General features: G+C 37.4%; 1 protein-coding gene across 1 annotated transcript in view; it reads left to right on the top strand.

The window, feature by feature from the left end:
• Positions 1-15309, top strand: part of NLRP14 (NLR family, pyrin domain containing 14) — a 53121-nt gene that overhangs the window by 19889 nt on the left and 17923 nt on the right. The window contains exons 4-6 of the mRNA XM_011971772.1: positions 773-2369; positions 5064-5228; positions 8024-8191. Coding sequence (XP_011827162.1) covers positions 773-2369; positions 5064-5228; positions 8024-8191 — 1930 coding nt within the window. The remainder of the gene's footprint in view (positions 1-772; positions 2370-5063; positions 5229-8023; positions 8192-15309) is intronic.

Below are 15309 nucleotides of genomic sequence, written 5' to 3'. Positions count from 1 at the left end.
ATGCAGTGATGAAGCCGCCAGCCAAGTGCATCATTTATTTAAACAATAAAGTAATTATAGCTAGTGACATGTACTGTGAATGAAAAATATACTGTTTTGAGAATATATAAAAAGGGGAAATACTCTAGCGATGAGGTTCAGAGAGGTCTTCCCTGAGATCCTATATTTTTAATAGAGATCTGAAAGAGAGATCAGACTGAAACAGGTAAAGATTAATTATATTTTCATTCTATTTCACTTAGGATGTTTTTCTTTTTTTCAAAATATTATTTGAGCCATGATTCAATGTTTATTTCTATAAACTTTTTACTTGCACAAAGAAAATTATTTTGATCTGTAGATTCAAATCTGTCTTGGGGTCTTCCCTATTATTGCTAATGGTTGCCTCTGCTCTTTTTTTATCTGGATGACACTTCTGTTCTCCACGTCTGTCATCTTTTTTCTCTGTAGAAGGAAAAGTACAAAGAAGAAAAAAATATCTCTAAAGTATATCCAGTTTTATTTCCCATCACAAATTAATTTTTCTGCATCAATTCTGGTTTATATTACAGTATCTAATACAGGTTTTAAATCTATAGGAATATTTTTATTTGATTTATATTATTTAAAAAAAATCAAAACAAGCTCTGATTTCAGCCTACATTCTTTCTTGTTCCTAACTGCAAGTTCGGTATTCTTGACATTACATTTCATAGAATTTGTTTTGATTATGTGTTTTTTTTGTTTTTGTTTTTGTTTTTGTTCTGTTTTTACCTTTGCCATTCTGACTTAGGTGATGGAACAGAATACAGAATTAGAATAAAGGAAAAATTTTGCATCACTTGGGACAAGAAGTCTTTGGCTGGAAAGCCTGAAGATTTCCATCATGGAATTACGGAGAAAGATAGAAAACTGTTGGAACACTTGTTTGATGTGGATGTCAAAACTGGTGAACAGCCACAGACCGTGGTGCTTCAGGGAGCTGCTGGAGTTGGGAAAACAACCTTGGTGAGAAAGGCAATGTTAGATTGGGCAGAGGGCAATCTCTACCAGCAGAGGTTTATGTATGTCTTTTATCTCAATGGGAGAGAAATTAACCAGCTGAAAGAGAGAAGCTTTGCTCAATTGATATCAAAGGACTGGCCCAGCACAGAAGGCCCCATTGAAGGGATCATATCCCAGCCAAGTAGCCTCCTGTTTATTATTGACAGTTTTGATGAACTGAATTTTGCCTTTGAGGAACCTGAATTTGCACTGTGCGAAGACTGGACCCAAGAACACCCAGTGTCCTTCCTCATGAGTAGTTTGTTGAGGAAAGTGATGCTCCCTGAGGCATCCTTATTGGTGACAACAAGACTCACAACTTCTAAGAGACTAAAGCAGTTGTTGAAGAATCACCGTTATGTAGAGCTACTAGGAATGTCTGAGGGTGCAAGAGAGGAGTATATTTACCAGTTTTTTGAAGATAAGAGGTGGGCCATGAAAGCATTCAGTTCACTAAAAAGCAATGAGATGCTGTTTAACATGTGCCAAGTCCCCCTAGTGTGCTGGGCCACTTGTACTTGTCTGAAGCAGCAAATGGAGAAGGGTGGTGATGTCACATTGACCTGCCAAACAACCACGGCTCTGTTTGCCTCCTATATTTCTAGCTTGTTCACACCAGTAGATGGATGCTCTCCTAGACTACCCAACCAAGTCCAGCTCAGAAGGCTGTGCCATGTCGCTGCCAAAGGAATATGGACTATGACTTACGTGTTTTACAGACAAAATCTCAGAAGGTTTGGGTTAACTAAATCTGATGTCTCAAGTTTTCTGGGCAACAATATTATTCAAAAGGACACAGAGTATGAAAACTGCTATGTGTTCACCCACCTTCATGTTCAGGAGTTTTTTGCAGCTATGTTCTATATGTTGAAAGGCAATTGGGAAGCTGGGAACCCTTCCTGCCAGCCTTTTGAAGACTTGAAGTCATTACTTCAAAGCACAAGTTATAAAGACCCCCAACTGAGACAGATGAAGTGCTTTTTGTTTGGCCTTTTGAATGAAGATCGAGTAAAACAACTGGAGAGGACTTTTAACTGTAAAATGTCACTGAAGATAAAATCAAAGTTACTTCAGTGTATGGAAGTGTTAGGAAACAGTGACTATTCTCTATCACAGCTGGGGTTTCTGGAGTTGTTTCACTATCTGTATGAGACTCAAGATAAAGCATTTATAAGCCAGGCAATGAGATATTTCTCAAAGGTTGCCATTAATATTTGTGAGAAAATACATTTGCTTGTGTCTTCCTTCTGCCTTAAGCACTGCCGGTGTTTGCGGACCATCAGGCTGTCTGTAACTACGGTATTTGAGAAGAAGACATTGAAAACAAGCCTCCCAACTAACACTTGGTAAGTGTATTGGGGCCATTCCCTGGAAGTGCCCTGTAAGGCAGAGAAGAAGTAGATTTTGTCAGAGGGAGGAGTTGTTTAGCTGAGGTCCCAGAGCTGAGATAATCCTTCAGAGTTGTCCCATCTTGAGGCAGGGAGGCTAAGCATTTAAACCCCTTACTGACCAATCATGGCTACTGGTGAGGAGTGGGCAAAAACTTTCCTGAGATGGCTTTTTTGGCCTGAAGGCAATACCAGGAGAGGGACTGGGCTGAGGACTCTCAATTGTTGACAATCCCAACAACTCAGGGGGAATGAGCACTTCAGTCTTCAAGGAGGAATGTGGCATGGCACAAACTTGCATCCATGATAATAAGTATGTTTAATTTATAAAGATAATGTCATCCAGAATAATAAGGGACCAGAAATTTCCTTCTGAATCTGGTAAACACAGGTTATTTCTCTGTATTACATTCCTCTGCACTCTACTGACCTAGCTTACTTTCCCCATTGCCCAGACAATGATTTTGGCCTTTGTTTTGTAGTTTGTGAAAGGTCTCAGCCCTTTAATGCCTATCTGAAGACATTGGAGGTTAGTAAGAAAGAGTAGGTGCTAAATAAACATTTTTGAAAAAAGAAATGAACCTTAAATATTTTATGTATATTCTACTCTACCTCCTTTCTCAAGTTGCCTTTTCTGACTACCTGTCTAAATCTGAGGAAAGAATTGAACTATGGAATTCATTCCCAGATGTATATAAAATTAATTAAGGACTTTCCATGTGCTATATAGTTGTATAGTGAATTGGATAAATAACATAATATCCAATTTAATGTTGTTGGCAACCATCTCTATGTATTTTTAAGATTACGAAACTCAGAGACATATACCTAGAAAATTTCTTGATTCAAACACACATCAAATAATAATTAAGTTGCTGAGTGCTTGTCACATAACCTGACAGTCTTCTAAGTCCTTGATCTCGTTTAGTCTTCTGATAGTCCTATTAGGTAGGTGCTATTTCCATTTTACTTAGGACACACAAAATTGTGGTACCAAGAAGGCATATAACTTGACTGAGTTCACACATCTGATTGTAATTTCTTGGTTTGCTAACTTTATCCAAGCTGTTTCAGTACCATTATATACAATTCAGAAGCACTCCTTTCTTATAAGAGCACACATTTCATTTATTTGCAAACTGTGGGAGTAGAAATTGTGGGCCCTGATGCTATGACCTTTACCTACCTTGGAAAATTGTGAGTAATCTTCAGTCAATTTTCTTAATTCTGACTTCAGAGTTCTGTTTAAAGAATATGTGATTTAACAGAGCATTAAAACATCTTTTATGCCTAACAGTAAATGTTAGAACAGTATTCTGGCCACTAGATTGCCAGTTCTCCTGCTAGCTTTCCTTACCTATGTTGTAGAGTTATCCAGTACTAGAGTTGGCATTGTTGCTAAAATAAGGAGCCAGAGAACCCAATGTTTTGAAAGAAAAACTGTAGGTGACCTCAATCTCTTCTATAATATAACTACATCGTAAGCTTTGAGAGCAGGAGCTCTGTTTGGTTCACCATTTTATCTAGTGTTCGCACAGAGGAAACACTTGAATGCTTGAATGAATAATTTATTATCTTGTTTTTATAAATTTAAGACCTCAAGTGATATAGAACATCACTATGAATTGTCATTCATTCCAACTTAAGATATGGGAATGAATATTTATTGAGTAGCTATTATATATAAGGCAACATACTAGACTTTTATATATTTTAATATATATTATACTTAATATATACACATATATGTATATAACAGTTACTGATTACTAGGAACACTTACAGCATGAGACATTTGCTAAGCATTTTCTATATATTGCCTTATTGAATCTTCACAGTAATCCTAAAAAATAGATACTGTTATCTTCATTTATCAAGATGATGAGGCTGAGGCTCACATGGGTTAGTAAATTTTCCAGAATAACTCAGTTTAGTGAGTGGCCGAGCTGAATTGGGACTCAGAGCTGCTCCATTGTTGAGCTTATAATCACCAGGTTGTCCCCTGTTTTATCACCCTTTATTTGTTCATGAGTTTATTGACAATATTTCTAATAATTAAATCATAAAGTATTTAAAGTTTACAGTGTGCTTTTGTGTACCCTTTAAAATGCACTATTAAATTTCCGCAACTCTGTGAAAGGAGATAACATTTCCATTTTATAGATGATGAAAACTTGTAACTTAAAGAATTGATGCAACTCTCTTAAAATAATATGGCTAGTAAGTGGTAGACCTGGGTCCCAGGCCTGTGATTTTTAATCTACACCACTTTACACCTAATGTCTACCCACTAATCCTAATCATATTCTTTGTGACCGAATTTTATTTTTCTTTTTGATATTGGCTCTTCAAGTATTTGAATACTTCTCTCTTATCCCTCCTGAGTTGCTTCATCTGAAGTAAAGCCTCTCTGGTTTTTATTTTGTGTGTGTTGAGGGGAGTGGATGGGAAGTGGGAGAGCTGTTGGACAAATAAGGCCTCTAGAGTGCCCAGAGGAAGACTTCCTTATGGACTCTGTCCATGGTGGAGCTGCACTGTATGCTCTTGCCTTTCCAAAATACACTTACTTTTACCCCAATACTATCTTCTGAGAGTTGCCTAGGCTGAAATAAAATCAGCATTGTTTTTCTTTTTTTAATTATTTATGCAAAGGGATGGTGATCGCATTACTCACTGGTGGCAAGATCTCTGTTCTGTGCTTCATACAAATGAACATTTGAGAGAACTGGACCTGTGCCATAGCAACCTTGATAAATCAGCAATGAATATCCTGCATCAAGAACTAAGGCACCCAAACTGTAAACTACAAAAGCTACTGTAAGTCTGGTATGAGAAAATTTAATGGAGTAATTCTAATTTCTTTCTGTGTTCCACCTTCCACTCATACTCGTTAGGGGAAGCCAGTGCTAGCAAATACTTACAAGCCACTGTGTAAAATACTCAAACAGGAACAACAGAATCCTCTGGGGACATGAGATCATTACTAACTTGTTCTCAGAGTGATTCCACAGGGCATAGGAGCTGTTTACATGGGTTTTTCAGGCTTGATTAGGAACTTTCTAAGTGAAGAGCACAGAGCTAAAACATTCTAGGCAGGTCACCAATGCACTTTCAAGGACATGTTCTGGAACTTACTATCTTCTTAAATTTTTTCTGTTGAGGAAAAATTTGCGTTTAATAAAGTGCACAAATAATGTTCAGTTTGTTGAGTTTTGACAAATGTAAACATCTTTGTAATCAACACATCCAAAACGATAGAAAATATTTTCATTTATCTCAGAAAGTTCCCTTATACCCCTTTTCTTTTTTTTTTCTTGAGACAGGATCTTACTCTGTTGCCCAGACTGGAATGCAACAATGCCATCGCAGTTGGAACTCCTGGCTCAAGCAATCCTGCCACCTCAGCCTCCCAAGTAACTGGGATTACAGGCATGTACCACCATGCCAGACGATTTTTTTTTTAATTTTATTTCATAGAGCTAGGATCTCACTGTGTTGCCCAGGCTGGTCTGAAACTTCTGGGCTGAGGAGATCCTCCTGCCTCAGCCTCCTAAAGTGCTGGGATTACAGGCATGAGCCGCAATGCCCAGCCTATCCCTTTCTGTTCAATTTTCTCACCCCATCCAGTCCCAGAGACAATAATTTGTGTCTTTTTGGAATCATTTTGATTGATTCCACAGCATGTATTTTTTTTTTTAATTTATCTTCTTTCTTTTTCTTTTCTCTTTTTTTTTTTTGTGACAGTCTTGCTCTGTTGCCAGGCTGGAGTATAGTGGTGCAATCTCGGCTCACTGCAACCTCCGCCTCCCAGGTTCAAGCCATTCTCCTGCTTCAGCCTCCCGAGCAGGTGGGACTACAGGCACGTGCCACCACACCTGGCTAATTTTTGTATTTTTAGTAGAGATGGGGTTTCACCATCTTGGCCAAGCTGGTCTCGAACTTCTGACCTCAAGTGATCTGCCCACCTTGGCCTCCTAAAATGCTGGGATTACAGGCATGAGTCACCACACCTGACTGTATCCATCTTCTTGTGCTCAACAAAACATCTTCTAAAATTTATCCATGTTGTTGCAACTTTCAGTAGTTTCTTTTTTACTGCTGATTAGTATTCCATTGTATAACAATACTATAATTTGTTTATTCATTCTCTTGTTAAAAGACCCCTGGCGGTTTCCAGTTTTTAACCTATTAAGAATAAGGGTAATCTTTGCCAACATTTGCTGCTGTCAGTCTTTTTAAAATTTTATCTTAATTTGATTCTAGATACTCAATCACTTTAAAACGTTGAATGTTCACATGTCTCTTACCCTTTTCTGTAAGGACTCCACTAGGAGCTGAAACTGATCCTAATCTCCTCTGTATTTTGTGTCTGTAAATGTGTGCAAGGTACATTTGTCGTTTGGTATGAACTGAATGCTGAACAAATGATAGATCTTTGTTTCCATTAGTACTAAAAATAGATGTTATTTTGGGCGGGGGGTGGGGACAGGCTTCTCATAAAATATTTTCCTCCCAATCTCAGTGTTTTTAGTGGGTTCTGACCTTGGATTTCAAGCATCTAGAGTAGGTCTGGTCTTCCATATAGATGTAGTAAGGCAACTAGATGTATGTTATGATTAAGGGGTTCCTGGAAGTCCTTTCCACTCATCCCTAAACGTTTACCCCATATTGTCCCTTCACAGGATGTCATCAATTCAGATCTTCACCATAGCCAATCCCTTCTGGGTTAATTGACTTCCTTTCTTAGAATGGGAGGGTTGCATCAGTGGGAGGATGCCATGATGACTGTTCTCTGTCTGCCACCTTAATGTGGTCTTACTGGGGTCTCTTTTCCCTAATAAGTGAGATGGTGCCATTTATATTTACTGAGTGCCTTAGGCACTTTTACTAGATGAGGATGGTTAGTGCTGTAAATGGGTAAAATCTTTATTTTCCTGTGTGTACTTGCCTGGGGTGAGGGGAGTGAGGGTGGGTGGTGGGCAGAAGGGAGGAAAGGTGGTGTTACAAAGCAAGGTTTTGGACAGTGAACAGAAGGGCATTGGGGACTAGCAGAGACACTATAGAAGAATCAGAAATATCTGACATTGACTGAGTTAGCAGGTAGAAAGTAGGACAAAAATTGGCAGATTTAACTTCATTATTTTGCTTGGGCTGCCTCTGTACACCTGCCTCCTACAACTAGCAAAGTCCCCAAGATGACATAGTATGTTTTGCAACAGTGTTTTGTTATTACTGCACATCAAACAGTTGATGCTAATTGTGAATTAACCTTGGATTATTTAAAGATTTGGCTATTGTGAATTAATGTTATTTTAGTACTTGGAATGGCCCTGATAATTTTTGATAGTCATTCCTGGGATTACAAGTTTAAGAGGCTCCTCTTCTGCTTTTCATGATGTTATCACCTTCTTTTGCCTTAAGGTAAAAAAAACTTGGGAGTGTCAATTATCAGGACATAAATAGAAATTGAAGTTATAACCCAATTGTTTTAGATGAAAATAAGATAAAAGAATATTCATGTAATATCCAAGAATTAGATTGAAAAGAAAGAGATCCTGTAACCAAGGAGAGAAATGATTTTGTAATACCTCCTGCATGTTTTTCTTCTGAAGGTTGAAATGTATCACTTTCCCTGATGGTTGTCAGGATATCTCTACTTCTTTGATTCATAACCAGAATCTGATGCATCTTGACCTAAAAGGGAGTGATATAGGGGATAATGGAGTAAAGTCATTATGTGAAGCCTTGAAACACCCAGAGTGTAAACTACAGACTCTCAGGTAAGCTTTGAGTTGTTTTCTCTTGTTTTGTTTTTATAATTGAGGTTTTTGTCTATCCAAGTAGACTCTTACAGCCTGGATTTGCTATTCATAAGACTGGCTTAAGTCTACTTTCATGATATGGGGTAGCAAGCATCAGTAGAATCAAGCTGATTTCGTTCTGGTAGGACTTTCACTCCTCCTATCTCCCCAGGAAGATTTCTCATTGTGTGGTTCTCTGTGTCCCCTAAATCTGCTGGTGGAGGGAATAAGAGCAGATTCAGAATTTATAAACATTTAACACCTCTAATATTTAAGTGCTGGAATAGATTTGTTGTATCTTTGAACTCTCATAGAAAATAACACACTGGGGGATGTTCTTTAAGTAACTGGGGGCAGTGCTGGGACAGACTCACTTTTATTTGATTTTTGATGGTGACTCCCCCTCAATTTAGAACTGCAACTCAGTGACCAGCCCAGAAGGCTGAGAAAGAACAGCGTGGAAATGGTTCTCTTTCGAGGTGCTTGCTGGCTACCACACACTATTGATCTTAGTGGTGACTCTTCTTTGGCTGATGAAAGCGAGAGGATTAGTAATCATACTGTTCTCCACATTGTATGACAGGTTCTAAGAAAGATTTTATTTTCCAATGAAAGGCAATGAAATAGGTTTCTGACAGAACCAGACAAAACAAATAGTTACAGTAAGTTTTACATTAGAAGTTTTTATAAGCCCTGGACTCAGTTCAAGGTGGCCAAGACTGAAGCTTGATGCATGAAGGGCCAAAGTACATCTGTATTTGTAGGAAGCTAATTACAATCCAGGTGTAGGAAAAGTAAGTGAAGTCTGGAATAAGACTTTCTTTGACATTTTTAAAACTCTTATCAGTTTTTGTAAGATGGAATTCACTTACAGCATATCTGGAAAGTTGTTGGATAATTCTCAAACATAGGTTGAGTTCAGTTGTTAGCAAGACAGGTCAGAGTAAAGGTTTTACCTACTAAGTAGTTTTAAGATATTATGAGGAATTTTCTGTAATCTACATCTCTGGTCTGAAACTCAGGTGAGAAGTATGTCACTGATTCCTATGTCTAAAAATAAAATGTATTAGTAGCAAAAAGCTGTTAAATTGAGGAAAAGAGGAAAGATGTTTTCTTACAGTAGGAGCTGTGGATCCAAGACAAAAAAAGCTTGGTGCTTGACAGACCAGTGGGACTTGATAAGGTCTCTTCCATTTGAGGTTTGAGTAATGTTGTCTGCTGGTAAACCTTGATACAGACCAAGTTGCCAGGATTTCAAATAGAAAACCATCTTTCTGAGTCAACTAGTAGGGCTCCTTGCAACAGTGAATACAATGCTTTGGCAAAAGTCATCAGAGCTTTGTAATAATCTAATACTCCATTATGTGGGACTGCATGTTCCCCCAGTGTGGGTGGCCACTGAGGAGTAATCAGTGGCCTTACTAACATTTCCTGTGGGAGAAGGTCCAGTTTTCTGTTTGCTTCGTATCTCATGTTATAAGAGTCACAGGTAGTATGAATATCCTCACTAGTTTGGTTTGTGTATAGACCATGCACAAGTTTCTAGAATTGCATTTTGGTGTTATACTCTCTCTGTTTCTAGATGATGTCAGCAGTGTTGATACATCAGTAGTGTTGATACATCAGTAGGACTTTGCCAGCCTGTCTTGCAACATATGATCCCCAGTTATTATTAGAACTTGGCTAATTTATAAATAAAATATCTTTTAAAACTTTAAATTGCTCACATGAGCCCCTGTACATGAACATACCGAAAGGATACATAATCGCTAATTTTCTTCTTTCTTTTTTTGAGACAGAGTCTCGCTCTGTCACCCAGGCTGGAGTGCAGTGGTGTGATCTCTGCTCACTGCAGCCTCCACCTCTGCCTCCTGGGTTCAAGCGATTCTCCTGCCTCAGCTTCCTGAGTAGCTGGGACTACAGGCCCACGCCACCACGCCCGCCTAATTTTTTTATTTTTAGTAGAGATGGGGTTTCATCATGTTGGCCAGGATGGTCTCAATCTCCTGAACTTGTGATCTGCCTGCCTTGGCCTCCAGAAGTGTTGGGATTACAGGTGTGAGCCACCGCACCTGACCCATAATCACTAATTTTCATGAGAATACCTTACTATAATATTTACCAAAGGCTTCCCTCAAGAAGAGGAGAAAGATCTATTCTCTTTGTCTTGATAGATTTTTCCACAGTATAGGCCTTATAATGGGTCTTAAAATATGCTTTAAGGTGAGTTCTTAAAATTTGCTGAGCAAGGAGAGGCCAAAAACAAAAACAGAAACCTTGGCATAGTCCAATAATTTCTAATTGTGACCAGAATCTCTTCTTAGTTTGCATATGCTCTGCCACTGGGGCTTCGTAAGCAAGGTAAGGGAACGATTGTTGCTTCCACAGCACAGCCACCTGAAGGGTACCAAAATGGCATATAAATGCAGAGCACTCTGTATATCTTCATAGACTTTGAATTAGAAGACTAATATTTCAGAAAGGGGGCATCTAAAAGAGTTAGATAAGGCCAGGTGTGGTGTCTCACGCCTGTAATCCCAGCATTTTGGGAGGCTGGCCACTCTGGATCACTTGAGGCTAGGAGTTCAAGACCAGCCTGGCCAACATGGCAAAACCCCATCTCTACTAAAAATATAAAAACTAGCCGGTCATGATGATGCACACCTGTAATCCCAGCTACTCAGGAGGCTGAGACAGGAGAATTGCTTGAAACCTGGGAGGCGGAAGTTGTAGTGAGGCAAGATGGCACCACCGCACTCCAGTCTGGGCAACAGAGCAAGACTCTGTGTTTAAAAAATGTCAAAAAGAAGGAAGAAAGAAAAAAAAATAAGCTGGCTAAGAGGAACTTGCCTGAGAATGGCAAATATCCACAGCTGTGTCTCATTATCAACTAGCATGAAATACTACTTAACAGGTAGATAGCATATGGACCAATAGAAATTTTTGCTTTTTCGGGAGTGAGGAACCTTTGTGACTCATTACAGTTGTTTATAATCATGAAGTGTCTAATGAGTCATCATAAATGTAAACAGAATTTGGAGAAATGAGAATACACACTTTAAAACCGAGGTTCTGCCACCTGGGCAGACTACCCAGCAAGCAGAGATTAAACTACCAGTCTTCTCCATTCAAAATGTTTCTTTTATTCATTAATAAACCATGATATATATAGTATACACAGCTTCATAATCATAACAAATAAAGTTTAAGTGAAATATCCTTTAAAGGTTGAGATCATAACTTTTTGAACAGAAATAATATGGATTATAAGGCAATATATTGATTTTTGCTGTCTTTATTTTAATATGAAGAACAAATTGTGTGGTAAGACAGTAATTTATTTTCCCACTTTGAAATTAAACCTCTCTAGAAACATTTAGATAAACTGTGAACTAATCTTTAAAATACTATATTACTTCAACATTTCAAAATCAGTAAGTTTGGAAACTGTATTTAAGTTAATATTAGGAATAATATAACCACTGTTGATAACTAACAATATAGCCAAACAATGCGATACCTCAAAACTTGACCACTTGACCCAGATAGTATAAAATATTTATAATCTTGGCTGATTCCCAGATTTATAAGCTTCTGGTTTATAAGATGCTGGTCATTTATTTAACTCATTTAACTCATATCTATATCTATATCTATAGTTATAGCTATATATATATAGCTATATATATACACTTTAAAATATAAGTGTAAGTAATATGTCTACAGGAGAATTGTAGGATACTTAGGAAATGCTTTAATTTAGATTTCTCATTAAAGAAATGTAGAACATTTTGTGATCTCAAAAGCTATCATTTGTATTTTTTTCTGAGAGGATTTTGCATTTTTTTACTTTCACTTTTGTATTTTCAATTTTTGTAGATACATAGTAGGTGTGTATACTTATGGGTCACATGCAATATTTTGATACAAGCATGCAATGCATAATAATCACATCAAGGTAAATGGGGTATCTATCACCTCAAGCATTTATCCTTTGTATTAAATAATCCAAGTATACTCTTTTAGTTATGTTAAAATGTACAATTATTTTTTTACTATAGTCACCCTGTTGTCCTAGCAAATACTCAGTCTTATTCATTATTTCTAACTATTTTTTGTACCCATTAACCATCCCCTCTTCCCCTCTTTCCCCCACTACCCTTCCTAGCCTCTAATAACCACCATTCTACTCTCTGTCTCCATGAGTTCAATTATTTTCATTTTTCACTCCCACAAATAAGAACATGGAAAGTTTGTCTTTCTGTGCCTGGCTTATTTTGCTTAATATAATGATCTTCAGTTCTATCCATGTTGTTGCAAATGACAGTATCTCATTCTTTTTTATGGCTGAATAGTACTCCATTGTGTATATGTACCACATTTTCTTTATCCATTCACCTTTTGATGGACATTTAGGTTGCTTCCAAATCTTGGCTATTGTGAATAGTGCTGCAGTAAACGTGGGAGTGCAGATATCTCTTCAATACACTGATTTTCTTTCTTTTGGGTATATACTCCACAGTGGAATTGTTGGATCATACGGTAGCTCTAGTTTTTTTTTTTTTTTTTTTTTTTTTTTTTTTTTTTTGAGGAACCTCCAAATTGTTCTCCTTAATAGCTGTGTCAATTTGCACTGCTACTAACAGTGTAAGAGGGTTCCCTTTTCTCCACAACCTCACCAGTATTTGTTATTGACTGACTTTTGGATAGGTCATTTTTACTGGAGTGAAGTAATTTCTTGTTGTAGTTTTGATTTACATTTCTCTGATGATTAATGATGGTGAGCACCTTCGCAGATGCCATTTGTATGTCTTCTTTTGAGAAATGTCGATTCAGATCTTTTGCGCATTTTTAATTGGATAATTAGATTTTTTTCCTGTAGTGTTGTTTGAGCTCCTTGTATAATATATTCTCGTTATTAACCCATTGTCAAATGGGTAGTTTGCACATATTTTCTTCCATTTTGTGGGTTGTCCGTTCACTTTGTTGGTTGTTTCTTTTGCTGTGCAGAAGCTTTTTAACCTGATATTATCCCATTAGTCCATTTTTGCTTTGGTTGCCTATGCTTGTGGGGTATTACTCAAGAAATCATTGACCAATCCAATGTCCTGGAGCATTTCCCCTATGTTTTATTTTAATAGTTAAATAGTTTGAAGTCTTAGATTGAAGTCTTTAATCTATTTTGGTTTGATTTTTGTATATGTTGATAGATAGAAGTCTAGTGTCCTTCTTTTACATATGAATATCCAGTTTTCCCAGCACCATTTACTAAAGAGACTGTCCTTTCTGCCATGTATGTTCTTGGCACCTTTGTCAAAAACGACTCCACTGTAGATGTGTAGGTTTATCTCTGCATGTTGTATTTTTATTTCTCATTGTGGTAAAATCAAAATCTCAAATTACAGAGCCAATCAGTTTATCTAATGATTCACCTTGATTTAGAATAGGCCCATGAAGCCTATCCTGTTAGTGGAAATGGTCCTTCTCTTGGAAATATCATTCCTCTGTCACCTGCAGTACATTTATATTGATCCCTAGAAACAAACAGGTCCTGAAACCATATAGCTTCAGCAACAACTCTCCTGTTATCTCTTAATTTCTAATACATATCAGAAAAATATCAACTCAAAAAACAAAAATAAATTATGAAGTTCTTGAGAAACCTGGAAATTACACAGCAAACATTTTCAGAAGGGAAAAATACATTTACATGGCTTCTCTGAGTTCCTGGGAGTTCATCTTCAGGAGTAGCAGTTCCTCTTTACTGACGAATGGCCCCTTTTTCAGGTAATGGCAGTTTTCTGATTCTTGTTTGCTAGCAGGACAGGAGAACTTACTCCAACAGGGCTCAACTCATAAAGAAAGCTCCAGTGTCTTGCATCATTTAAAATCCTACCCTGGCCAACTCTCAAACCAAGAGCATATTCCAGGTAGATGGAACATGGGTTCTCTAAGTCGACAGCATCCGTACCATCTTACGGACCTATACCCAATAACAGCCGGTCAGTGCTACAGACAGCAAGCAATAAGGACAACAAAAACATTCATAACTTGCTTACCTTTAAGGAGCTTTGGGCTTTGGAAATTTTTAGCCAAGGGTGTCATTTTGGTAGCACTATTAAGAGGAAGTTGTGCAGGCTCCTAAGAAGGACCTAAATATAAGTGATAAGCTAATCTGTCTCCCATTTTGCTGGCTTATATTTAGGGGTCAGTTTGGAGCCATAATCCTCAGCTTTTGGCTTCCCTTTTGATTGAATCACTGGTGATTGATGTTACATATTAATACAGGTGAGAAAACAACCTCCAAACTCTAGAAAATTAGGAAAGGGTTATATTTTTTATTACTTTATACATGTGAGAGGAGAGTGTTAATGATTTTTTTCTGATTTGAAAAAATCTTTTCAATATTTGTAAAATTTAGGAATTCAGAAATATCAATGTGAATATTACACCAGTGACACAAAGTAAGACAACTGATAAAAAGTACAGACTTAATAGTAGGCAAGGGTTGTTTTCACAAGGCATAGCAATAATTTCTAAAGTCCAGGTCTCTTATAAGATTTCATTATTACAATAAAACAAAATTATCCTTATAAAAGATTTTCTGATTTATAATACTCTCTGCTTTTCTTTGCAGGTGCAGGGGAAAGAGGGAACATTTTGTTTTAATGAGGCTAATATTTCATACATAAAGAGTTAGGCAGTCCCATAGCTGAAATTCTATTACCACTAATACAAAAAAAAAATCTCAAGAAACTCATAACATGGGAAGGATAACAGAAAATGAACTACCAACTATTTAATAATTGTATCTACAGTTAGAAACTTTTTGTTTTGTTTTGTTTTGTTTTTTATTATTATACTTTAAGTTCTAGGGTACATGTGCATAATGTGCAGGTTTGTTACATATGTATACTTGTGCCATGTAGGCGTGCTGCACCCATCAACTCATCAGCACCCATCAACTCATCATTTACATCAGGTATAACTCCCAATGCAATCCCTCCCCCCTCCCCCCTCCCCATGATAGGCCCCGGTGTATGATGTTCCCCTTCCCGAGTCCAAGTGATCTCATTGTTCAGTTCCCACCTATGAGT

The sequence above is a fragment of the Mandrillus leucophaeus genome, unplaced genomic scaffold, assembly GCF_000951045.1.
Source record: "Mandrillus leucophaeus isolate KB7577 unplaced genomic scaffold, Mleu.le_1.0 Scaffold1246, whole genome shotgun sequence".
NCBI lineage: Eukaryota > Metazoa > Chordata > Mammalia > Primates > Cercopithecidae > Mandrillus > Mandrillus leucophaeus.
Note: the sequence above shows the minus strand (reverse complement) of the source record. Positions and strands in the feature narration are given on the sequence as shown.